The sequence below is a fragment of the Cynocephalus volans genome, chromosome 2, assembly GCF_027409185.1.
Source record: "Cynocephalus volans isolate mCynVol1 chromosome 2, mCynVol1.pri, whole genome shotgun sequence".
Lineage (NCBI taxonomy): Eukaryota > Metazoa > Chordata > Mammalia > Dermoptera > Cynocephalidae > Cynocephalus > Cynocephalus volans.
This window is the reverse complement of record NC_084461.1, coordinates 129,004,673-129,031,986: the sequence shown is the minus strand read 5'-3', so window position 1 is coordinate 129,031,986 and position 27,314 is coordinate 129,004,673. Positions and strand designations below refer to the sequence as shown.

At 38.3% G+C, this 27,314-nt stretch overlaps 1 protein-coding gene and 1 non-coding gene across 2 annotated transcripts; one reads left to right on the top strand and one right to left on the bottom strand.

Annotated features, from left to right (window-relative positions):
* On the top strand, positions 1-26,254 carry PLAC8L1 (PLAC8 like 1). Its single transcript, XM_063084682.1, has 4 exons — positions 1-125; positions 5,094-5,230; positions 24,717-24,853; positions 26,114-26,254. Exons 1-4 carry the CDS (start codon positions 1-3, stop codon positions 26,252-26,254), a joined length of 540 nt encoding a protein of 179 aa, XP_062940752.1.
* Positions 14,368-14,472, bottom strand: LOC134371317 (U6 spliceosomal RNA). Its single transcript, XR_010022756.1, has one exon. It is a non-coding gene; the product is annotated as a U6 spliceosomal RNA (small nuclear RNA).
* Positions 26,255-27,314: the final 1,060 nt, after the last annotated feature.

Sequence of the window (27,314 nt, the reverse complement as noted above, 5' to 3'; positions counted from 1 at the left end):
ATGAATTGGTTTAGAAGTTACTTCTCTAAGTGTCCGGAGGATATTTCCTTACTTAACATACACTCACCTTTGTTGTTTTCATTCATATCATCTGAAGATGAACAACAGTTTATTTCCAACTTGAGGTAGGCAGTAGGATGAATTTTCCCCGGCATTTGCTCTTTAGCTGGAATGTCAAATCAATCTCTTTGTATTAGGGACCAGGGAAAAGAAAACGGCTTGGGAAGAAAGTGGTTGCTATTCTTTCCCATGTGTACTTGAAAAGGGGGCAACTGATTAGTTCCTTCTGGCCTTGGTTGGCTGGTGAAAAGTGAAGGGCTGGACTGGTGAAAAGATTGTCTCTTTATTCTTGAACTGTTGAACCTTGACCAGGTAAAACTTTTTTTTTTTTTTTTTTTCTGGTGACTGCCAGTAATTTCCACTCTTTTGAAATCAAAACTCAAGGGTTTTGGCTTCAGTTAAGAGTTTAAAATAAGCAAGGCGGCCTGAGTGGAAGGCGGAATGAATCCTTAGTACTGCAGTTTTGATTAAGGAAGAGAAAGATGTGAAGGCCTGCAGGCCCAACCACCAGGCATGTGGGGACATGCAGCGGGGAATGTGCTTAGCTGCTTGAAGAGGAAGAGGATAGAATAGAGTGAGGTCAAAATGGGGAAGGGCATGTATCTCATCCTTCCAACACTGTTACTCACTAAGTGCAGGTCAAATATTAATTGGAGTCAGCCTTTTTCCTCCCACCAGTTAAGGCCTCCCTCTGCTTCTGATGATTAGGGTCGTGAACCATCTTGGTTTGCCTGGGACCTGTCCTGCTTTTAGCACTGAAATTTCCCCATCCTGGGAAAACCCTTAGTCCTGGGAAAACTGGGATGGTTGGTCACCCTGACTGAATTTTAAGGCATTTGGGTAGCACATACAGCAATGAGAAACTGGCACAGATCTCCTACCTCCTTTCTTTCTCAGAAAAATATACAGAATGCCCTAGGTTGTGTACAGGATCCTGAAGTTACAATAATAGCAATAGCTGCCATTGACTGCCTGCCTACTATGTGCCAATTGCATGATTTTGTTTAATACTCATGGCAACCGAGGAGGTAGGATATTTTTAATCCAATTTTGTAGAGGAGGAGACCAGAGCTGAGGGCTGTGACAAGTTGTGTTTCCTAAGGTCAAACAACTAGAATGTAGCTGAGCCACGTTTGAACTGTAGTGTGCCTGAATCTAAAATCTGTGCTCTTACCACAAGATGAAGAACTTGTTAAATTTCACGTAAATAGACAGCTTCTCTGATTTAGCAAAGCTCTGTGGCCATCAGTTTTACTCACTGTTTCCAGACTCATTCCTATTCTTCATGGTGGCATAAGATTCCCTGGGGTAGTTTACAGAAAGGCTGTCTAGGAAGCTACAATAATTACGTTAGTCTGATACGTGTAGTAGAAGATATCAGCAGCCCCCAAATAATCTTTTAGTTCTTGATGGAACTACTAAGTGCCTGGAACATAGAAGGTGCTAGTGAAAGGTAGCTATGCTTATTTCAATTATGACACATGAACAATAATATTGAACCGAAATATCATAATCAATGTAGGTCATTTAAAATATTTTAATATAAAAAGCATCAAAGATTCAGAGTATTAAAAAAGAAACTCAATAATATATTTCTCCTTGAGTTCAAAATTAGGCTAACACACAAATACACACACATGAAACTTTCTTTTTTTAATCAAAGAAAAGCTGTCCTCTTAGTTATTTGATTTGGAATAAATAGAAGACAGACTTCCACACCGTAGTAAAAGGGGTTACACATATAATGCTGAGATACAAGCAAAAAATTCTACTCTAGGGCTGCAAACAGTAAATGGTTCATTTCAGGGAAAAAATCTAATCTAGGTACTCGGCCCTAAGAAATTCCTCTATTAAAATCAGAGATGATTGAAGCTCTTAACATAATGATGGAAGCCTTGATTTGTGGCCATCACATAGAGGTAAATTCCTTAAATTGTGTGGAGGGATGTGGAAAGCTTTTAGGCTACCCTCTGCTTTTATTTCACCAGTACACACCTGAGAATTGTACCTTTACTAGAGAATGAAACACAGTTAAGGTCACATAATTGATAGTGAGATTTGAGAAGTACTCAAACAGAACAGAAGAGACATGTGAATCCATTTGATCCCATTCAACCAATATTTATCATGCACCCACTACCCAGCATAGTGTGCTGGATGCTGGGCATACAGGAAGGAATGGCATGTGCCCCTGACCTCAAGGAGCTCACATGGAGGTAGAGGAAGTAAGAAGACATGTATAAAATAGTGTCTTCAGGGCCAATGTGAAATCTTCATAGGTATCTTAGTCTGCTTGGGCTGCCATAACAGAATACCATAGACTGTTGGCTTAAACAACAGAAATGTATTTTCTCACAGATCTGGAGCCTGGAAGTTTGAGATCAGGGTGCCAGCATGGTCAGGTTCTGGTGAGGGCTTTCTTCCTGGCTTGCAGTGCACTCACATGGCCTTTCCTCGGTATGTGCATGTGGAGAGAGAGATGTCTCTTCCTCTTTGTATAAGGCCGCCAATCCTGTTGAACCAGGATCCCACCCCGTGACCTCATTTAACATTAATTAACTCCTAAGAGCCCTGTCTCCAAATACAGTCACATTGGGAGCGAGGGCTTCAATGTATGAATTTTGGGATTCGGTCCACAGCAATAGGCCTTAACTCACATCATAACAAACATTAAAATGTACCCTCACCGTATGTTTTATCCATATATATATGTATATTACTGTACAATAAGTAAAAGAGTTTTCATAATTTTGCTTTTGGCTGTGAGTAATTTAATTAATGACTGTGCTGTCCAGTTAGCTCAGTTGATTAGAACACAGTGTTGGTAACATCAAGGTCAAGGGTTCAGGTCCCCACACTGGCCAGACCCACCCCCCAAAAAAAATTATGACTGGCTGCTGCTTCTCAGCAACCATTCACACCTGGAAATTATAGAACAAGAGAACCTATAAATTGTTTTCAAATGCAATAAAATGTTTGTGAATTCTAAATTTGACAATAAAATTGACACAATGCTGGATTTTTGTGTTTAACTGAGCACTAATTATATCTTGCAGTTTTTATATTTCGGAGCCAGTACTTTTTTCCAGGTCTCAAATGCTTATGTAGCCTCTTGAAAAACTCTTTAGACCCTAGGTATTGTCTATATTACCTCATGCATAAAAGGGTTTGTAATATTTTATAACTCTACATCACATTTCTAGACAGGTCTCTCCCAACGATATCCTCTCTTCCAAGCTCTGGTGCAGCATTTCAGACTGTTAGGTATCCCCTCAATGTCTCAATGGCACTTTAGACTGGGTATGTTCCAGCATCCTCTCCCTTTCCAACCTACCTTCTATTCTGTTTTCCTTGCCATCTCTGTTTCATTGACATCACCACCTAACTAGTGGGAGACTTGGAAGCTTTAGCGGTTACCATCAGTTGTTCTCCAAATCCACTGGTATCATTTTTCATAATGGTATCAGGATGACTGCTTAAGAATTACCTGGGAACCTTGTTATGGTACTGATTTCTGTACCTCATTTTTGGAGACCTGTGAAGTTAGTCTGGGGTTAGGCTTGAGAATTTGTTTTTTAATAAGCTAATATGCTGTCATGTTTAGGAAGGTGTGGACTTGGGCTGTATTGGTGGGATGAAAAAGAGATGTGGATCTTAACAAGAACAATATAACTATATTATGATATGACAAAATCCCATTGGTTTTATTGCCCCAAATCGGAGATTCTCAAAGGGACCCTCAAATGTTTTCAAGATGCTCTCAAAGTGTTGCCTTAAGGGTGGTCAGGAAGGTTCCACTCTGTCCTCCAGGCCATGTGTCCTAGGTGCTAAACTTTGGTGACTATCACTCCAATAACAACTGTTAAAGGAAGAAATACTACTGTCTCTTGTTTATTTTGTCTCAAATAAGAGGCAGCCTCTTTCTTTCATTCTTCATAGAGCATCAGAGACCATGTGTAAACTCTTAATGAGGCTTGCCAAAAGAGAAGCATAAAACAGTATAATTATCAACTGTGCAGACTCAGACTCGTTCTAGGGCCTCTCTACCTCACACTTGACCCACTCCTTCCATGAGGCCGGTGCAGCTTACCCTTCACAGGGGAAATCACTCCAGATATCCTCATGGTTGAAGTTCAGGCAAAACTGACTTTCAGCCTAAGAAAGAGAAAGAAGTTTTTCTTTACCTCACTTTTGAAGCCCAGTCCACAAGCCTCATTTCCTAATTCAGAATGATTGACAATGGGAATATCCATTCATTTCCGGGAAATCAACCCAAGGTTATACTTTATGGTTCCACCAGGACAATCATTTAGTTGCTTGATCTGAAGATATATTCTGAAGTCTGGGTTACTCACTTAAATTATACTGCCTGTTCGTTAATGATACTCTTATAACAAGCAGTCACAAAAAGAAACGCCCTTCATTGATCAAAATTTTTTCAGACACTGGTTCAATAGCCTAGTCCAGGTTTCAGTGTGCCTACTCAGCTCAATTCCTTGTCAGTCTCTCTTCAACAAAGGTTCACAACCCTTGGGGTGCAGCTCCCTCCAGATCACCTTGTTACACCTTGTTATAAACTAATTATATGTCCTTTAGTCACCACAATAACCCCATGAGGTAGTGTTTTCATAAAAACCAATGGGAGGGAAGCAGAGAGGTCAAGCCACTTAAAGATCAAGCCTCCAGGAAGTGGCATGCTGCAATTTGAACTGAGGCCTCTTGGTTCCAATTTTTTGAATTTAACTATTATGAAACACTGAGAAACATTGAGGAATTGACTAGACATTGAGTTTGAGTTTGCAATAACAGGATTTGGAATAATAATGCCATTAATAAGACAGGGCAAAAAGTCAGAGGAGATGGTATGATGAAGGGAGAGGTGGAGAAGGTGAAGTCAGCTTGGGCAATGAATTACAAACCTCTTGGCACCATTGGGTCCCTATCTCCTCTTTATCACTCCGTCTTGGCCTGATGGTTATCGTTCTGAAACATCTTCTTTGTTTCCAAGTTAATTTTCATCTTTGACTCTCCAGAAGCCATGTACCAGCCTGCACGGTGGTGAAGCAGCCTGTCCGGGGAGCCAGTGGCAGCACCACAATCACAGCGATTGTCCAGACTGGCAGGGATTGGAGCACCGGCCTCTTCAATGTCTGCAGAGATAGGAGAATTTGTATGTTTTTCCTCTTCATTTCTGTTCCTCCTTACCATTTTCTTTCCCAAGACGTCAGTAAGTGAAGAAGCTACATTAGGCATAAGGACAGAAATCAAATGGTTTCAGAATAACCGTACTAATCTTCTAGTGACTCAAATGCACTCCTTGGCTGAAAAATTCTTGTTTTTAGTGATATGGATGCTTTCATTGAGTAAGTGGTGCCTTCAAAGATTATTTAAATGACAAGATCCACTGTTGGCAAAGACACACAAAATAGACTCCCTCATCCACTAATGGTGGGAGTGTAAATTGGTACAATTCCTGGTGGATGGTTTAGCAATGCATGTAGAAAGAACTTCAGGTGTTATGTAGCTTTTGACACAGTAATTACATATTTAGAAGTTTAGTCTAAGGAAATAAATCATGTGCAAAGATTTAGCAGAAACAATAAATTTTGCAGCACTGGTCAATACAGCAAAAACCTGGAACAACCTAAATGTTCAACAGGGGGCATCCATACAATAAATTATTATTCAGCCATGAAAATCATATTGTAGAATAACATTTAATGAGATGAAAAGATGTTTTGGATACATTTTTAGGTTAAAGAAGCTGATTGCAAAACTATGCACATTAGACACCATTTTTTTGAGGGAAAATATTAAGAAAAGTGTCTGGAAGGACACAAATACAAATGTTTACAGCACATATCTCCAGATGGTAGGCTAATGAATAATTTTTATTTTCTTTTTGCTTATTTCTTTCCAATATTTCCATGAAGAATATGTACTACTCTTATAACAACAAGAACAATCACAAAAAGAAACTCCTTTAGTTGATTGAAATCTTTTCAGACATTGGTTCAGCTCTAAAGAGGTACAGACAACACTGTACTCTACCTATGTGATTTCCCCCTGGGTTTGAAATTCAAAGCATATCAAGTCTATTTTTACCTTAGGACATTCTGACCCATCTCTGGTAACACTTGTCAGGACCCCTTCCAGGACCTGATGCTCTTGCCCTAGGGAGCAATTGGGTCACAGAATCTCTCCTGGAGGAGGAGGAAGGGAATCATTTGATGGGTGAGGGTCAGTCTCTTAAGTTCAAAATCCAACAGACCCTGGGTCTAATATTTTTGAAAAATAAGGCTCTCTTCATCCTCTGAAGCCTTCTGGGAAGATCTGAATTTGTCCTAAAGCCTCAGGGTGCATCAACCAGAGAGCTCTGAGCAAGTTCTCATTCAGTCAGGAGACTTGCCTGTGCAGAGCTCAGCTGGTCTCTTCCTGACTCTGCTACCCATATGAATTTATGACTAGACAATTACAGCAGCTGTTCTCTGGTTCCCTCAGGATTCTTCATGGTTCTCTGCTATTTCCATGACTTTGGTTGTCACCTAGTACCAAGGCTCAGAGAAGGTAGATTAACCATGCAGAGATGTGTAGAATTAGCCCCAAATTGATAAGTGGACTATTTTTCCTTCATAGCTTACAGTTGGGAGTTTGAAAAATATCAATGCACTTCCAATGAGGGCAAGCCTGGAATGTAACGTAGTGGTTAAGAGAGCAGATTTGTATCAGACATAGACCTCACCTTGAATCTTTTTTTTCTCTCTCACCTTGAATCTTAACTCTGCCTCTTACTGGCATGTAACTTTGAGCAAGTTCTCTGGGTTTTCATTTTTCCACCTCTAAAATAAAGACAATAAATGTACCCACCTCAAGCATTGTTACGATTAAAGCAGATAATCTATATAGAACCCACCCTTAACATTGGTTTGGAGCATAACTAGACCAGTTAGGGATTTTGGGTTGCAAGCTGTGCTAGGTTGAATAATGCCCTTTTAAAATTCATGTCAACTTTAAATCTCAAAATGTGACCTTATTTGGCAAGAGGGTCTTTGAATTTTAGTCAAATTAAAGTCATACTGGATTAAGGTGGTCCTTAATTCAATGACTTGTGTTTTTATAAGAAAAGGAAAATTTGGACACAGATATACAAGGAAGAAGGCCATGTGAACACAGAGTCAGAGATTGGAGTGATACGTCTACAAACCAAGGAACACCAAGGATTGCCAGCAACCACCAGAAGTTAGGAAAGAGACAGAGAGAAGGTTCTCCCTCAGACCCTACAGAAGGAAGCAACTCTGTCAGCATCTTGATTTCAGACTTCTAGCCTCCAGAATTCTCCAGTGAGAGAATAATTTCTGTTGTTTTAAGCTGCCCAGTTTGTGGTATTTTGTTATGGAAGCCCTAGGAAACTAATACAAAAGCAAACATTGGATTTCATTTGAAGTCTGTGGGGTAGCTCAGAATCAAATAATCAGCTAAAAGCCAAGCCTGGAAGGGACAAGATGCATTATTATCAGGAGCTTGTTGATAGTCTGGTCACCTCCAAGTGTTTTTGTCTTTGTGGCATCCTGTCTGAGAATTGATGTTTCAGCAGAAGCAGCTCAGTTTGCCTAGCTTGGGTCATGTGACTATTGCTTGGCCAGGCCAGGGTACTCTGAATGACAGTCCTACCAATATTGCTCACAATCATGAAGGGATAATGTCCTAAATCTACTACTGGGGTGCTGTTACCAGGAAAATCCCAACAAATATCATTACAATGCACTCAATGAATCTTAGCTATTAAGATTATTGTTACTTTTATTATCTTTCAGCATATTAAGAGCAAAGAGTGAATTAGGAGGCTCAGATTGGACACTGCAAAGTGATTTCTACCTAATCGCAAAAGCACCTAAAAAGATGGTCACAGAAATGCTCATTCCTCAGCCATTCCCTTTGCCTTCAACATTGCTTCACTGCTCAGCTCTGCTCTCAACCTACATCAATGCTCAGACACTGACCACACTGGGTTTCCTAAGGATTCCCTGGTTGTCCATTTGAGGTTCTCTTCTAGTGTTAAGAGGAGAAGGAAGGATGTGTGAAGAAATACAGTAATCTTTACAACTGGGCATGAATTGCGAAGGAGAGGCCATGGGTATAGAGTGCAAAGTGATCTTAAATGTTCTTTCCTAATTGTTACCTAGATGGGCTTCCATTATGCACCTGCTCATAGTGACTGTAAGTTAATTGTCTTAGAAGAAAATTTAAAGGTGATATAATTTTGTGTGCTCATTTTCGGCAGGATGCAGTTGGAGTATGAATTCTAAGGATGCAATTGGAGTATGAGTTCTATGAATCTTGGATTTCTTTCCCTCCTTGTTTATTTTATTGAAACATTTCTGTGGGGTTACCGTGTTGAGAATCAATACCTGCATGCAATATGTGATGCTCAAATTAGGAAATTAGTATATTTAACCTTACACTATGTAATCTTTTTTTGTTGTTGTTCTTATTTCTAACATTTCTTTCTCTTTTTTTTTTGATTTTTTAAAAATTTGATTTAATTTTATTTTACTTCTCAAAATGCATTGTACTTGATTTTCATGCCCCTTTACCCATTTCTCTCTCCCCCACCCCCCAACATCGTATTTGTGCACTTGGCTTAAATAGTTCAAGGAATTTTTGTGGTTACTCTGGCTTCTTCCCCCCACCCTTTGTTTGTTTGTGTGTTTATTTATTTATTAATTTTTAGCTTCCACAAATAAGTGAAAAAATGTGGTATTTCTCTTTCTGTGCCTGACTTGTTTCACTTAATATTATTTTCTCTAAGTCCATCCATGTTGTTGCGAATGGTAGTATTTCATTCTTTTTATAGTAGAGTAGTACTCCATTGTGTAGATGTGCCACAGTTTCCTTATCCACTCATCAGATGATGGACATTTGGGCTGGTTCCAACTCTTGGCTGTTGTAAATAGAGCTGCAATAAACATTGGAGTACAGGTATCCCTTTGGCATGATGATTTCCATTCCTCTGGAATATTCCTCTGGTATATTCCCAGCAGTGGGATAGCTGGGTCGTATGGTAGATCTATCTGTAATTGTTTGAGGAACCTCCATATCATTTTCCATAAAAGCTGCACCATTTTGCAGCCCCACAACAGTGGATGAGAGTTCCTTTTTCTCTGCAACCTCTCCAGCAGTTATCATTCTCAGTCTTTTGGATGTTAGCTTTCCTAACTGGAGTAAGATGGTTCTCAGTGTGGTTTTGATTTACATTCCCCGAATGTTGAGTGATATTGAGCACTTTTTCATGTATCTGTTGGCCATTCATATATCTTCCCTTGAGAAATGTCTGTTCAGCTCCTTTGCCCATTTTTTAATTGGGTTATTTCTTTTTTTGTTGTAAAGTTGTTTCAGTTCCTCATATATTCTGGATATTAATCCTTTGCCAGATGTATATTTTGCAAATATTTTCTCCCACTCTGTTGGTTGTTTTTTTACTCTGTTGATTGTTTCTTTTGCTGTGCAGAAGCTTTTTAGTTTGATATAATCCTATTTGTTTATTTTACCTTTAGTTGCCTGTGCTTTTTGGGTCCTATTCATGAATTCTGTACCAACTCCTACTTCCTGGAGTGTTTCCCCTATGTTTTCTTTAAGGAGTTTTACTGTTTCAAGATGTATATTTAATTCTTTAATCCATTTTGAGTTGATTTTGGTATATGGTGAAAGGTATGGGTCTAGTTTCATTCTCCTACATATGATTATCCAGTTTTCCCAGCACCATTTGTTGAAAAGGCAGTCTCTTCCCCAGTATGTAGACTTGCTGCCTTTGTCAAAGATCAGATGGCTGTAGACATATGGATTAATTTCTGGGTTCTCAATTCTGTTCCACTGGTCTGTGTGTCTGTTTTTATGCCAGTACCATGCTGTTTTGGTTATTATAGCTTTGTAATATAGTTTCAAGTCAGGTAGTGTTATGCCACCAGCTTTATTTTTTTTTTGCTCAGGATTGCTTTAGCTATGCATGGTCTTTTGTTTTTTCCATATAAATGTCTGGATAGCTTTTTCCATCTCAGAGAAAAATGTCATTGGAATTTCGATGGGGATTGCATTGAATCTGTAGATCACTTTGTGTAATATGGATATTTTCACAATGTTAATTCTTCCAATCCAAGAGCATGGGATATCTTTCCATCTTCTTGTGTCCTCTTTAATTTATCTCAACAGTGGTTTGTAGTTCTCTTCACAGAGATTTTTCACATGTTCAGTCAGCTTTATTCCTAAATATCTTGTTTTTTTGGTGGCTAATGTAAATGAGATAGCTTTCTTGATTTCTTTTTCTGCATGTTCCCTGGTGGAATATAGAAATGCTACTGATTTTTGTGTTTTGATTTTGTACCCTGCCACTTTGCTGAAATCTTTTGTCAACTCTAGGAGTTTTTTCATAGAAGCTTTAGGCTGTTCATTACATAGGATCATATCATCTGCAAAAAGGGACAGCTTGACTTCCTCATTTCCCAATCTGGATGCCCTTTATTTCCTTCTCTTCTCTGATTGCTCTGGCTAGTACATCCAACACTATGTTGAATACAAGTGGTGAGAGTGGGCATCCTTGTCTAGTTCCTGTTTTTAAGGGAAAAGCTTTCAGCTTTTCCCAATTCAGGATAATGGTGGCAGTGGGCTTATTGTATATGGCTTTAATTATGTTGAGATACTTTCCATCTATGCCTAACTTGTAGAGAGTCTTTATCATGAAAGGATGTTGAATTTTGTCAAATGCTTTTCAACATCAATAGAGATGATCATGTGGTTTTTGTCTTTGCTTTTATTAACGTGGTGTATCACATTTATTGATTTATGTATGTTGAACCAACCTTGCATCCCTGGTATGAGTCCCACTTGATCATCGTGTATAATTTTCTGTATGTGTTGCTGAATTCTGTTAGCTAGTATTTTATTGAGGATTTTCGCATCTATATTCATCAAGGATATTGGCCTGTAGTTTTCTATTTTTGATGCATCTTTGTCTGGTTTTGGAATCAGGGTGATATTTGCCTCATAGAATGAGTTTGGGAAAATGGCCTCTGTTTCAATCTTTTGGAACAGTTTGTAGAGAATTGGTATTAGTTCCTCTTTGAAGATTTGGTAGAACTCTACAGTGAACCTGTCCGGTCCTGGGCTTTTCTTTGTTGGGAGCCTTCTGATAACAGCTTCAGTCTCTTTTATTGTTAATTGGTCTGTTCAGATTTTCTACGTCTTCTTGCTTCAGTTTTGGTAGCTTGTATGCATCCAGAAATTTATCCATTTCCTCTAGATTTTCAAATTTGTTGGCATATAGTTGTATATAGCAGTCTCTAATGATTTCTTGTATTTCTGAGGTGTAAGTTGTAATTTCACCTTTTTTATTTCTAATTTTTGTTATTTGGGTCTTTTCTTAGTTAGTCTTGATAAAGGTTTGTTGATTTTATTAACCTTTTCAAAGAACCAACTTTTTGTTTCATTGATCTTTGTATTGTTTTTCATGTTTCTATTTCATTTAGTTCTGCTCTGATCTTAATTATTTCTTTCCATCTATTAACTTTAGGTTTAGATTGTTCTTCTTTTTCTAGATCTTTAAGGTGAAGTGTTAGGTTATTTATTTGCCATCTTTCCAGTCTTCTGAAGTAAGCATTTAATGCAATAAATTTCTCCCTTAAAACTGCTTTTGCAGTATCCCACAGGTTTTGGTATGATGTGTCATTATTTTCATTAGTTTCAAGAAATTTTTTGATTTCCTGTTTAATTTCTTCTTGGACCCACATGTCATTAAGTAGAATGTTGTTTAATTTCCATGAGTTTGTATAGTTTTCAGAGTTTTGTTTATTATTGATTTCTAATTTTAATCCATTGTGATCAGAAAAAATACATGGAATAATTCCATTTAAAAAAAATTTGTTAAGACTTGCTTTGTGACCTAACATGTGGTCTATCTGGAGAATGTTCCATGTGCTGATGAGAAGAGTGAATATTCTGAGGTTGTTGGATGGAATGTTCTGTAGATATCTGCCAAATCCAATTGGTCTAAAGTATTGTTTAGATCTTGTGTGTCTCTGTTGATTTTTGCCTAGATGATCTGTACAATGATGAGAGTGGGGTGTTCAGGTCCACCACTATCATGGTGTTGGTGTCTATTTCTTTCTTTAGATCTAATCGTGTTTGCTTTGTAAGTCTGGCTGCTCCAACATTAGGTGCATATATATTTATGATTGTTATGTCTTCTTGATGGATAGATCCTTTTATCATTATATATTGGCCACCTTTATCTCTTTCAATGGTTTTTGCTTTAAAGTCTATTTTATCTGATATAAGAATAGCTACTCCAGCTCGTTTTTCATTTCTACTTGCATGATATATCTTTTTCCTTCCTTTCATCATTCTTAGTCTATGTGTGTCTTTACAGGTCAAGTGAGTCTCCTGAAGACAGCATATTGTTGGGCCCATCTTTTTAATCCAGTCAGTCAGTCTGTGTCTTTTGAATGCGGAATTTAGTCCCTTTACATTCAGAGTTATTATTGAAAGGTGTTGATTTACTCCCAGCATTATACTGATATTTGTTTAGATGTCTTAGGTATATTTTGTTCCTTTCTTTCAAATTTTCTGTTTATCTTCTGTATTTATTGGTTTCTTGGGGTGATAGATAAACTATATTTTCTCTCTTTTGTTAGCATTTTTGTTTCGTTGGTAGGTATTGTTCTTTCTGGTGTATTCATGGTAGTGATGGTTGTTTTTGTGGTATCAAATCCAGTACTTCCTTGAGAATTTCTTGTAGGGCTGTACGTGTGGTAGTGAACTCCCACAGTTTTTGTTTGTCTGAGAAATATACTATTTGTCCTTCATTTTGGAAGGATAGCCTTGCTGGGTAAAGTATACTTGGCTGGCAATTTTTGTCCTTTAGTGTTTTGAATATATCATCCCATTCTTTTCTGGTTTTTAGAGTTTCTGATGAAAAGTCTGATGTTATTCTGATTGGGGCTCCCTTATAGGTGACCTGCTGCTTCTCTCTTGCAGCTTTTAAGATACTCTCTTTGTCTTTGATTTTTGTCAGTTTGATTATCACATGTCTTGGAGAGGATCTTTTTGAGTTGAATCTGTTTGGTGATCTTTGGGCTTCCTGAATCTGGGGATCTTTGAGTTTCCCTATACTTGGGAAGTTTTCTACTATTATCTCATTGAGTATGTTTTCAATGTCATTTCTATTTTCCTCCCTTTGTGGAATACCCATGGTTCGGATATTTGAGCACTTAAGGTTGTCAATTGTCTCTCTTAAATTTTCTTCATTTTTTAAAAATTATTTTTTCTTTTTTCTGTTCTGCCTGTGATAATTCTAACAGCCTGTCTTCAAGGTCAGAGATTCTCTCTTCTGCTTGCTCAAGTCTGCTGGGTAAACTCTCTGTTGTATTTTTTATTTCATTGAATGAATCCTTCAGCTCCATAAACTCTGCTACATTCTTTTTCAAGGCATTGATTTCTTTGTACATTTCTTCTTTCAGATCCTGTGTTTTTTTCTCATTTCATCGTGTTATTTCACTGAGTTTTCTTGTCTCTCATTTAGTTTCCTTAGAATAATTACTCTAAATTCCTTGTCTGTCATTTCAAAGACTTCCTGTTCTATACGATCTGGTACTTGTAAGTTATTAATTTCCTTTGGTGGCAATGTACTTTCTTGGTTTTTCATATTTCTGGTTTCTTTGGTGTTTTGTCATTGTGGCCAGGGGTATCACAGTTCACTCGTTTCACCCTGATGTATGGCTTGGATCCTGAAGGATCTGCTGCTTCTGGACAGCAGAAACTAGGCTGGACCAGAAGTCCCACCACACCTGCCTTCACCGGCTTGTCAGGCTTGGGGCTTGGAAGCCTGTGCCTCTCAGGTCACTCATGGAGACAGACATCCTGTGCGAGAAGTCCCACCCTGCCTGCGTTCCCCAGCTCCTCTGACTTGAGGCTTAGGATCCCAGAGCCTCTCAGGTCACTCACGGAGATGGATGGCCTGTGCCAGAAGTCCCACCCAGGCCTCGCCTGCCTTCTCTGGCCAGGAGGCTCAGGGCTTGTGGGCCCAAAACCTCTAAAGCTCTAAAGTCTCTTTAGGAAATGGGGAGCAACCTCAACTGGGGTCCCGCAGTGGGCGGCTCCTGTGTATTCTAGCACAGATTTCAGATCCTCTGTCGCTGCTCCTCAACAGCTGCAAACTGGTTGCTCTGTGGGAAAGAGCAACACCGGGAACCGACTACTCTGCCATCTTGACCCCTCCCCATAATCATTTTTTGTGGCCCTTTGCCAATTTCTTGCTAAAAAAATATGGAATGCTTCACGAATTGTCTGTCATCCTTGCACAGGGGCCAAGCTGATCTTCTCTGTATCGTTCTAATTTTATACATGTGTTGCTGAAGTGTGCACTCCTCCTTGTTTAAAAAGACTTTTAATTGTGGATTGTTTCATCCACAACGTTTCATTTCAAGTAAATCACTGTGAAAATAGTTGTGACAGACTTGGGAACAAAAGGAGAGCTTCTTCTCATGACTGTTCCATGGCATATTCCCACCCTGGGACATTTTCTATCAAATGCTGAGAATTATTGTGACAATTTGCCACCCATTAAGCAAAGGATACATTATGAACAGCAGTGCTTTCCATTTCTGTTTGACATTTTGCTTCTTCATTTTATCGTGATTATATTTTTTTAACTGCCTCCCTCTTCTCACCTCTGTGCTTTCATCTGAATTTACATTGCACTGGGATTAGCAAGTGGGTGTCTCTGTGTCCTTTGAGGATAGGGTAGCTGAGAGCTCAGATGTGAAGAAGAAGCCAAGGTGGAATAAGTGGCTGCTAAATAGCATTGTGGATAAAAGTCATCATGAGTAAAAGACTGGGTAGTCCGGCTGTGGGAATGTTTAATGCTGCCCCAGAGAAGGCTTATGTGAAGAGTATAATCAACACTGGTCTAGAATTCAACCAATACTTACTGAGCTTCTGACCTATGTATAGGAACATTATAGATGTCACAGACATAATAGTGGATAAGATAGAGACGATTTCTTAGAGGAGATGGACAACAAACAAACCAATAAACTAAATAATTGTAGTTGTGATAAACACCATGAAGGAAATAAACAGGTGTTATGAAAGAAAATTACAGTGGATAGGGTAAATGATGGCCTCTCCAAGGAGCTGACTTTAGCTGATACATGAAAGGCATGAAAGAGCCAGCCACTCAAACAACTTCCCTGGGGAGGGCACTATAAGCACCAGGCAGTAAAGAGCTTGGTGTTTACTGGGAACTGTCAGATGCCCAAGGTAGGCAGAAGAAGTTGAGCCAGGGTTTTCTTTGGTTTTCTGGAAGAGAAAGGAGGCACAAAGCATCAGACTGGGATTCGTCCCCACACTGTATCTCAGGTGAACTGTGGACTCCCTGAACTCAGGAACCACAGTTATCTTGATCACTGCTCTGGTGCCTAGCAGAGCACCTGGTCCATAGGACGCACTTAAAAATATTTTTTGAAGGACACATAAGTGAATAGATTTTAACCTGTAGTCTCACTTGCTTCTTTCTTTCTTATACTTCATTGAAAGAATCATACAGCCTCAGAGTTAGAAGGGATATTGGGGTCAGCTGGTCTGGCCCCTCACCTGTTTGCCTAAATGCTTTCTGCAGCATGCCTGGCAAAGACCTGACAGGCTCAGTTTTCTGAACACTTCCAGAAAGAAGGGTTCATCTCCTTTGCAGCCAGCTTAGTGCTCAAAAAATATTATTTTGAATAGGTTACCATGCACACAATGCTGATTCAAAAGTACCTATGCCTTTTGTATATTGAGCAAATAGTTACTCCTTGCTCTCTGTCTACCCAGTTTTTCTCTCTAGAGGCAACTACTATTACCTGAGTCCAGATATAGTATGTGTACTTACAAGGTTATAAAAAATTTTTAAATAAAAATGTAAAAGTATCATGTCATTATAGAAAAGAAAAATACAAAAGACCATAAAAGAAAAAAGCAGTATCCTATAATCCCAGCCCTTGGAGATAACTATTGTTAATATTTTGATATCCAACCTTCCAGATTTTTTTGCTTATGTGTGTGTGTATAATTTACACAAATGGTAGAATTGTAAACACACATTGTTCTGCACCTTTGTTTTGTTTTAATTTAACAATGTATCTAAGTAGTCAGACCATATCAGCACATCTGGAGCTAGTTTCTTAAATTGCTGCAAAGATTTCATTGTACGAATGTACCATAGTTTATCTATCCCCAAATTCCTATTGGTGAATCTTTATGTGGTTTCCAGACTTTTTGCTATTCAAACCAATGCAATGTGAATATCCTTGTACAGATGTCATTTTGCATGTGTGTGAGCGTATCTGATGGATAATTGCTGAGGAATAGATCTGCTGGTCAAATAGTATGTGCCAGTTTAAATCTTGAAAAATGTTGCCAAATGGCTTTCTGTTTGAAAGTTGTACTAATTTACGTTCCCACTGGCAGTGTATGTGTGTCCCTTTCATTTTGTGAGGATCTTTTATTGTTAGAGATTTCTGCCTGTTTGTAATAATTGATCTGAAATTTCCCTCACTGCAATTTCCACCCACCTTTCCTACTTCTACTCTCTGGGTCTCCACACTCTGGTTTTGTGTAGGCTTCTCTTTATCTTGGCTCTGCTATGAATTAGAGGAATGAATAATGAACCACATTCCACTCCTGAGGGTGGAGCTCATCTCAGAAAACAGGCCAGGATCATCTAGGCTGCGGGTGTTTATATAACCACCAGGTCTTTAGGTGTGAGAGCAAGAGGCTGAATTTGTGGCTCAAATCCCTTTTGAACCTGAGCTCCTTTAAAAGAAAAAGAAAACAATTTTTATTTCACTAATAACATGTGAATATGTCCACCTGGTAAGAAAATGAAATATTACAGAAAAGGGAACCATGTTCTCTCTTTTTTTAAAAATCAATTTGGAAAGTTTCCTTCCAGATCTTTTTCTCTGTATTTACATATATACTTAACATGTACTATTGCTTTGTAACTCTTTAAACAAAGCATAAGAGGTGTTATGCTATATATATCAATATGCAATTTGATTTTTTACTTCAAAATATGTCTTAGAGAGATTTAACTCTATTGGTACTTAATTGATCTTTCACTGCGTTCTTAGTTATTTCACAATATGGTTATACCATTATACCTGTAGCTTATTGGCACTTTATTAATATACATTTATGTTGTTTTCAATGTCAAGTTACAAATGATGCTGCAGTGACTATCCTTGTACCCACCTCTGTATGCATGTGTAAGTATTACTCTAGGGTAGATACTGATAAATGGATTTACTGGGTCCTAGAGGATTTTCAATTTTAATAGATTTAGCAAAGTTGTCTTCCAAAGTGACTATGCCAATTTCCACTTCCATCTGTGTGTGGAGTACCTATTTCACTATGGCTGCCTACAACATATGATATTAACAAACTTAGAAAAATTTGGACATATGTGTAATAATTAAGACTTTGGGTCCAGTCTACCTGAGTTCAAATCTGGCCTCTTCCTGTCACTAATAATTGTATGAACCTGGGCAAATTACTTAAATCTTTTTTTTTTTTTTTTTTTTTCATGGAAATATTCATATTTTAATTCTATTTTTCCATGAACATTTTCAAGTACCCTTGTATAGAAAGATAAGGTTTTTTTTTTTTTTTTTAAATTTTATTTTGTCGATATACATTGTGGCTGATTATTGCTCCCCATCACCAAAACCTCCCTCCCTTCTCCCTCCCCCCTCCCCCCCAACAATGTCCTTTCTGTTTGCTTGTCGTATCAACTTCAAATAATTGTGGTTGTTATATCTTCTTCCCCCCCCCCGGTTTGTGTGTGTGTGTGTGTGTGTGTGTGTGTGTGTGTGTGTGTGTGTGTGTGTGTGAATTTATATATTAATTTTTAGCTCCCACCAATAAGTGAGAACATGTGGTATTTCTCTTTCTGTGCCTGACTTGTTTCACTTAATATAATTCTCTCAAGGTCCATCCATGTTGTTGCAAATGGCAGTATTTCATTCGTTTTTATAGCTGAGTAGTATTCCATTGTGTAGATGTACCACATTTTCCGTATCCACTCATCCGATGATGGGCATTTGGGCTGGTTCCAACTCTTGGCTATTGTAAAGAGTGCTGCGATAAACATTGGGGAACAGGTATACCTTCGACTTGATGATTTCCATTCCTCTGGGTATATTCCCAACAGTGGGATAGCTGGGTCGTATGGTAGATCTATCTGCAATTGTTTGAGGAACCTCCATACCATTTTCCATAGAGGCTGCACCATTTTGCAGTCCCACCAACTATGTATGAGAGTTCCTTTTTCTCCGCAGCCTCGCCAGCATTTATCGTTCATAGTCTTTTGGATTTTAGCCATCCTAACTGGGGTTAGATGGTATCTCAGTGTGGTTTTGATTTGCATTTCCTGGATGCTGAGTGATGTTGAGCATTTTTTCATATGTCTGTTGGCCATTTGTATATCTTCCTTAGAGAAATGCCTACTTAGCTCTTTTGCCCATTTTTTAATTGGGTTGCTTGTTTTCTTCTTGTACAGTTGTTTGAGTTCCTTATATATTCTGGATATTAATCCTTTGTCAGATATATATTTTGCAAATATTTTCTCCCACTCTGTTGGTTGTCTTTTAACTCTTTTAATTGTTTCTTTTGCTGTGCAGAAGCTTTTTAGTTTGATATAATCCCATTTGTTTATTTTTCCTTTGGTTGCCCGTGCTTTTGGGGTCGTATTCATGAAGTCTGTGCCCAGTCCTATTTCCTGAAGTGTTTCTCCTATGTTTTCTTTAAGAAGTTTTATTGTTTCAGGGTGTATATTTAAATCCTTAATCCATTTTGAGTTGATTTTAGTATACGGCGAGAGGTATGGATCTAGTTTCATTCTCCTGCATATGGATATCCAGTTATCCCAGCACCATTTGCTGAAGAGGCAGTCCCTTCGCCACTGAATAGGCTTGGTGCCTTTGTCAAAGATCAGCTGACAGTAAGTGTGTGGGTTGATTTCTGGATTCTCTATTCTATTCCATTGGTCAGTGTGTCTGTTTTTATGCCAGTACCATACTGTTTTGGTTATTATAGCTTTGTAGTATAGCTTAAAGTCAGGTAGTGTTATGCCTCCAGCTTTATTTTTTGTGCTCAGCATTGCTTTGGCTATGCGTGGTCTTTTATTGTTCCATATAAATGTCTGGATAGCTTTTTCCATTTCTGAGAAAAATGTCTTTGGAATTTTGATGGGGATTGCATTGAATTTGTATATCACTTTGGGTAGTATGGACATTTTCACTATGTTGATTCTTCCAATCCAAGAGCATGGGATATCTTTCCATCTTCTTGTTTCCTCTCTAATTTCTCTCAGCAGTGGTTTGTAGTTCTCATTATAGAGATTTTTCACCTCCTTGGTTAACTCAATTCCTACGTATTTTATTTTTTTGGTGGCTATTGTAAATGGGCAGGCTTTCTTGATTTCTCTTTCTGCATGTTCACTATTGGAGAAAAGAAATGCTACTGATTTTTGTGTGTTGATTTTGTATCCTGCTACTGTGCTGAAATCATTTATCAATTCCAGCAGTTTTTTTGTAGAGGTTTTAGGCTGTTCGATATATAGGATCATGTCATCTGCAAACAGGGACAGTTTGACTTCATCTTTTCCAATCTGGATGCCCTTTATTTCCTTCTCTTCTCTGATTGCTCTGGCTAGTACTTCCAAAACTATGTTGAATAGGAGTGGTGAGAGTGGGCATCCTTGTCTAGTGCCTGTTCTTAAAGGAAAAGCTTTCAGCTTTTCCCCATTCAGGATGATATTGGCTGTGGGTTTGGCATATATGGCTTTAATTATGTTGAGATACTTTCCCTCTATACCTAACTTATAGAGGGTCTTTGTCATGAATGAGTGCTGAATTTTATCAAATGCTTTTTCAGCATCTATAGAGATGATCATATGGTCCTTGTGTTTGAGTTTATTAATATGGTGTATCACATTTATTGATTTGCATATGTTGAACCAACCTTGCATCCCTGGGATGAATCCCACTTGATCGTGATGAATAATTTTACGTATGTGTTGCTGTATTCTGTTTGCTAGTAATTTAGTGAGGATTTTTGCATCTATATTCATCAAGGATATTGGCCTGTAGTTTTCTTTTTTGGTTATATCTTTACCTGGTTTTGGTATCAGGATGATGTTTGCTTCATAGAATGAGTTTGGGAGATTTGCGCCCGTTTCAATCTTTTGGAATAGTTTGTAAAGAATCGGTGTCAATTCGTCTTTGAATGTTTGGTAAAATTCTGCTGTGAATCCATCTGGTCCTGGGCTTTTCTTTGTTGGGAGCCTCCTGATAACAGCTTCAATCTCCTTTATTGTTATTGGTCTGTTCAAATTTTCTACATCTTCACGGTTCAGTTTTGGGAGCTTGTGTGTGTCCAGAAATTTATCCATTTCCTCCAGATTTTCAAATTTGTTGGCGTATAGTTGTTTATAGTAGTCTCGAATGATTCCTTGTATTTCAGATGAATCAGTTGTAATATCGCCTTTTTCATTTCTAATTTTTGTTATTTGAGTCTTCTCTCTTCTTTTTTTTGTTAGCCATGCTAATGGTTTGTCAATTTTATTTATCTTTTCAAAAAACCAACTTTTTGATTCGTTGATCTTTTGAATTGTTTTTTGGTTTTCAATTTCATTCAGTTCTGCTCTGATCTTAATGATTTCTTTCCGTCTGCTAACTTTAGGTTTGGATTGTTCTTGTTTCTCTAGTTCTTTAAGGTGAAGTGTTAGGTTGTTCACTTGCCATCTTTCTATTCTTCTGAAGTGAGCGTTTAATGCAATAAATTTTCCCCTCAATACTGCTTTTGCAGTATCCCACAGGTTTTGGTATGATGTATCATTGTTTTCATTAGTTTCAAGAAATTTTTTGATTTCCTGCTTGATTTCTTCTTGGACCCATATGTCATTAAGTAGAATGCTGTTTAATTTCCATGTGTTTGTATATTTTCCAGAGTTTCGTTTGTTATTAATTTCTAGTTTTAATCCATTGTGGTCTGAGAAGATACATGGGATAATTCCAATTTTTTTGAATTTATTGAGACTTGATTTGTGACCTAATATGTGATCTATCCTGGAGAATGATCCATGTGCTGCTGAGAAGAATGAATATTCTGAGGTTGTTGGGTGGAATGTTCTGTAGATATCTGCCAATTCCAATTGGTCTAGAGTCTTGTTTAGATCTTGTGTTTCTCTACTGATTCTTTGCCTAGATGATCTGTCTAATATTGACAGTGGGGTGTTCAGGTCCCCTGCTATTATGGTATTAGTGTCTATTTCCTTCTTTAGGTCTAATAGAGTTTGTTTTATAAATCTGGCTGCTCCAACATTGGGTGCATACATATTTATGATTGTTATGTCTTCCTGATGGATCAGTCCTTTTATCATTAAGTAGTGTCTCTTTTTATGGTTTTTAGTTTAAAGTCTATTTTGTCAGATATAAGAATAGCTACTCCAGCTCATTTTCTGTTTGCATGGTAAATCTTTTTCCATCCTTTCACTCTTAGTCTGTGTGAATCTTTATGGGTGAGGTGGGTCTCCTGTAGGCAGCATATAGTTGGGTCCTGCTTTTTGATCCAGTCAGCCAGCCTGTGTCTTTTAATTGGGGAATTTAAGCCTTTTACATTAAGAGTTGTTATTGAAAGGTGTTGATTTATTCCTAGCATTTTATTGGTTGTTTGGTTGTCTTAGGTGTCTTTTGTTCCTTGCTTTCTGATTTACTGTTTGTTTTCTACTTAAATCTTTTGAGCATCAGTTTCCTCATTTGTAAAATGGGGATAATAAGAGTACCTATTTTATAGGATTGGCACAAAGATTAAATGAGTTCATATATGCAAAGTGTTTTTAGCAGGGCTTCACACATAGTGAACTCTGTTTAAATATTAGCTATTATATAATAAAAGATTTGTCCTTCATAGTGCTTTTTAAAGTCACACCTGACTTCTGCTTCAAAGTAATTGAATTCTGGGTGTGTTTCCTTCAGCATCTAGTATCACCTCCTAGTGAGCACTTAGATAACATGGCTATATGACAAAAATGATAAAAAATAAAAATAATAGCATGTGTATTTTAAAACGGCATATGCGTCATAAAAGCGTGGTGCAGGAGTTCCAATCCACATAAACAACAATTTTTTTACAATATGCTTACTAAGGATGGTGGGCATTCCTCCTTATTAAAGTGGTGCAGCTGGGGCAATTGTGTAAACACTATTTTTCATTTAGTTTGCCAGCTTTACACTTATGCAAGTTTTTATTAATTTTTTTATTTACAAGGTTTTACACTATTTTGTAATCCAGGCATAAAATGAGAGTTTATTGATTTTTAATGTGCCATTGATTTCAAATTCCCCTAATTCAAATTTGCATACAGTGTGACCACTCTGTACTCTGTAAGTTTACCGAGTCATTTGCTGTCCTCTAAGCCGTTCATACCAGTTGTAAGTGCTGGGTGGGGCCTGCTGATCTCCCTGGAATTTTTTTAATGCAGAGTAAAATATTCCAGACTTATTTGTCAGAGTTTGCTTTGGGCAAGTGATGCCCACAGTAGATGATTTAGTGATTCCTGAATGGATGAAATAGATGTCCTGCCCCTCGAAGATAAGCTACTCCGATCCCCCTCCCTCCAGCCCTCAGGCTCTTTGTGCATGTGTGTTACTTCACCCACTAAGAGGAGTTAAGGAAGTCTAGAGTTCTGGAACATTCTTTGGAGGTTCCAAGATAAAACAGCATTCCTTGCTTTTTGCCTCTTTGTCAATGAATTTGGAAGTGGGACTTTGCAGAGCTCGCTGCTGGGGAGGGTGGGGTTGGCAGAGACAAGCCATTGACAGGAAGTTCTTCCAGTGTGCTGGTGTCAGGATATGTGAACCTTTATGTCTGATGCACTAAGTGGCTACGGTGACTACCACTTCACACTCACTAGAATGGCTAAAATAAAAAAGACTAACAATAGCAAATGTTGGTGAGGATGTGGAACATCTAAAACTCTTGTACATCGCTGCTGAGAGTGTAAAATTGTACAAATACTTTGGAGAACTGTTTGTCATTTCTTGTAAAGTTAAACATATATCTACTTCATGACCTAGCAATACCACTTTCAGAAATCCATCCACGTGAAATAAAAACATATGTCCACACAGACTTATACATGAGCATTCATAGCAGTCTAATTCATAATAGCAAAAAATAGAATAACCAAATGTTTATTAATGAGGGAATGGAATACACAATTTTGTGGAATATTCATATGATGGAATACTACTCAACGATAAAAAGAACAAACTATAGATTCACATAGCAACACAGATGAATCTCAGAAAACATAATTTTAAACAAAAGAATCCAGGTACAAAAACAAACATAATTCCACTTATATGAAGTCTGAGAAGAGGCAAAACTCATCTATGGGAATAGAAATCAGAACAGTGGTTGCCCCTGGAGTGGGGAATGGGAGAGTTGGAACTGACTGGAAAGGAGCAAAAGGAACTCTGGGGTGAGGGGAATGTTCTACGTATTTGGTTGCTTGGGTGAATATGATTGTCAAAACTGAACACTTACGACCTCTGTATTTTCAAGTATATAATTTAGGCCTCAATGAAAAAATATTTATTGAGTACATTTTCTGAAGATTACGATGAGCTTGGTAATTACTCTGTTTCATAGTTCTAATTATTTGCATTTTTTTTGTTGTTGTTAGGGTCGTCATCTTTTGCAATGCTAGATGACATAACATTTTAATTCTATAATGGGGGTTCTTAATCTATGGTGCATTAATAGTTTTCAGTGGATCCACGAACGCTGTGAAATTGAATGCACAACTTTGCATGTCTGTGTGCATGGTTATTTTCCCTTGTGGAGTGAGTTCATAGCTATCATCATATTCTCAAAAGGGTCTGTGACCCAGAACATGTTTAGAATAGAACCTCTGTGTTAGAAGATTCATGCAGAACGTGTAGGAAACATCAGTAGTTAAAAATGAATGAACTAATAAATGACAAACTGTTTTCTAGTTGATGTTAAAAGAACCAAGGTCCTAATAGTTTGCAGATTAAAACTGGCAGATGTCAGGGGCTCCATTAAACTAACAAAAATTAGAATAACCTTCTGGTCTGAGAAGTAGAATAAAGCACTGATAAGGAGGAAGAATCGTGTGCCTAAAAGAGCTTTTAATCACATTTATAGAAAAGATATCTGTTATTCAAAAGTATCCCATACACTGTATCTATTTTAGATATTGAAACTAGATGAACATAATAGAAGCAATAGTTATGATTCAAGTGTAAAAAATTATTCAACACTTTTCTCTTGACAGGAAAAAGCAATTACCATAGTCAATGCTAACAGAATTGTATTAAGTTCGGTATTGCCAGTGTTTAACAAAAGAAGACAATTTTGATGTGGCTCAGTTATGGCAATTTTCAAACACTGAATTTTGAGAATTCATTCTCAGTCCTGGATTGCAGGGAGAAAATGCAGCATTAAATTGATGGCATAGGGTTGTAAATGCTCAATGAGATGTGAAGTTACTCCAAGAACATGAGAACCTTGACTTTCTTTTATGTGATTGTTGATAGGTTTCTGCGGTTTATTTTGTCCAATGTGTCTTGAATGTGACATTGCCAGGCATTATGGAGAGTGTCTTTTTTGGCCCTTGTTACCTGGGTCCACACTTGCACTGAGAATTGGCACCAGAGAGAGACATAAAATACGGGTAAGTGTGTTTGAAAGTATATATGAACCTGGATCTATATGAGAACGTGGATGCCTTCCAAACCTGTGATTTTCAGGATAGAAAAGAAAAGAAAAGAAAAGAAAAGAGTGTGGGCAAGGATGTTTAAAAATACCACACTTAGTAGAAAATTTTGGGAAAGGGAGATTTCTGATTTCACTCTTTACCATGGAGCATAAGTCAGCTAAAATGCCATATTGCAAAGGGGATTTCTACGGGGACGTTATAATGTGGATTGTTCGTCAATAGATTTACCCAATCCACTGGCTGAATTGTGTTCCTTGAGCTGTGCTTTGATGAAGAGTAATAGTAGGATATAGCTATGATTAGTCTTACTCCCTAAACGATCACACATTCCCTTCCATCTATAGAAATAAAACCACACTTCTGTCTCTTTGTCTCATTACATCAAGAGAAGATGACAGGTGGAATTACACCAGATTTGGAGGATGTGTTTGGGAGGTCTGACTTAAAATACAGTCTTACGTGACATATGCAGCTTTCACTCTGGGGGTTCCCTGGGAGCCTTTCAATGAGACAGATAGTTAATTTCCAGCACAGCTGACACTGAGATGCAAGAACGGTTGGAGAGAGGTAGGTCATCCATATTAAGATGTGGACAGTTAAAAAAAAAAAAAGGCCTCTCTTTACATAATTCTGTGGAACGATACCTATGATATATTTTTAAGTGGGGGAAAAAAAGCAAGGTACAGAAGTATGCAACCATTTACATAAAAAGACTGTATATGTAGATGCTTATGTAGACACAGAATTTATCTGGAAGTGTACACAAGAAACTGGTAACAACAGTTGCCCCCCCAAGCAGGTGATTGGATGGCTGGGGACAGCTGGAGAGGGGGATTCAGTTTTTACCTCCTATCCCTTCTTACTGTGGGAGTTTTGGACCATGTGTGCACTCATTATCTACTCCAAAGAAATAAAGAAGATCATTATAAATATTAGATTCTAAGAGAAAAAACCAAGACAGAGAAATCAGTGGTTTCAAGTATGAGGCTTATATTAAAAGTCCTAAGGTCAGAGCTCTGAATTGCAGGTTTTGATTAGCAATTGAGCTGCTTGGCACTTGGGCAACCCTGTGTCCCTGAGCATTGACTTAAAGATGTTGGTGGATCTTGGAAGCAGTGAGCAGGATGGGCCAGCAGGTAATGTTGTACAGGTCCCCGGGTAATGGAAAAGAACCTGTGCGATTTCTGCAGAACAGAGATCCTGGTCTTGCCCTAGGGAACACTGTGTGAGGATTGGCTGGCGGTGCACTGCTGTTGGCCTTTTTCCATCTGTCAGGTGGCCCGGGAACTCAAGATGAGGACCTCCCAACTCTATGAACTCTGCGCAGTCCCTTCAACTAAAGATGCCCTGGTTTGAAAAAGCAAGATAACTTCTCACTCTCCCACTCCTTCCTCTCGAACCCTTCTTAGTAGAAAGATTGTTTTTCTTCTTTCCATTGAAACAGAATGAAAATAAATGATTCCCCCTGCTACTGTCTCTACTGTTGTTCTTTCTTTACACACTCCCTTGATGAAGACTTTATTATTTGTCTGAATTTGCTATTGCAGCCCAGCCATATAAAGCAGGTTGTAGAGGTGACTTTTGTGCTTGCACCCTCCCCCCGAGTTTTGGTAAGTTGCATTCTCTCTCTCTCTCTCTCTGTCTCTCTCTCTCTCTCTCTCTCACACACACACACACACACACACACACACACACACACACACACACACACACACACACACACACACCATTTTTCTACTACCATCCATTCATGAGGGATGTCTGGGAGGCTGAAAGAACTGTTACATGACTTGCTATGCCAAACCACTTTACCCAAAGTACTGGTGATGGGACAAGAGATGTTAATTTTAGTTAGCACCTGCACTGGGCACTAAATGTCACTAAAGCACGTAAGCCATTGTCCTTCCCAGGTTCTGACTCCTTCAATCTTGATTGCTTACAGTAGAGTCTCAGGTTGGTGCTAATTCTGAACACCTTCTCTAACACTTGCAAATCTTCTTAAGGCCCCAGGCTCAAAGCCTTACCGTAGGTAATTTTTATTGGTTAAATTGTGTCTCCCCCACCTACCTGCCCCCCAAAAAGACATGTTGAAGTCCTAACCCCTGGTACCTGTGAATGTGACCTTATTTGGAAATACAGTCTTTGCAGATATAACCAAGTTAAGATGAGGTCATTAGGGTGGAACCTTATCCAAAATGACTGGTGTCTTTATAAGAGAGGAAGAGACGTGGACATAGAGACACAGAGGGAAGATGGCCATGTGAAGATGGAGGCAGAGACTGGAGTGATGCTGCCACAAGCCAAGGAATACCTGGGGCTACCAGAAGCTGGATGAGGCAAGGGAGAATCCCCCACAAAGGTTTTAGAGGGAGCACGGCCCTGCCAACATCTTGATTTTGGACTTCAAGCCACCAGA

Excerpts from the sequence above, each read along its gene's own strand:
- PLAC8L1 (XM_063084682.1), top strand. The coding sequence starts at position 1 with ATGAATTGGTTTAGAAGTTACTTCTCTAAGTGTCCGGAGGATATTTCC. Across the intron at positions 5,231-24,716 it reads CTGCAGAGATAGGAGAATTT|GTTTCTGCGGTTTATTTTGT; the intron begins GTATGTTTTTCC and ends GATTGTTGATAG. Across the intron at positions 24,854-26,113 it reads GAGAGAGACATAAAATACGG|GGAACACTGTGTGAGGATTG; the intron begins GTAAGTGTGTTT and ends GTCTTGCCCTAG.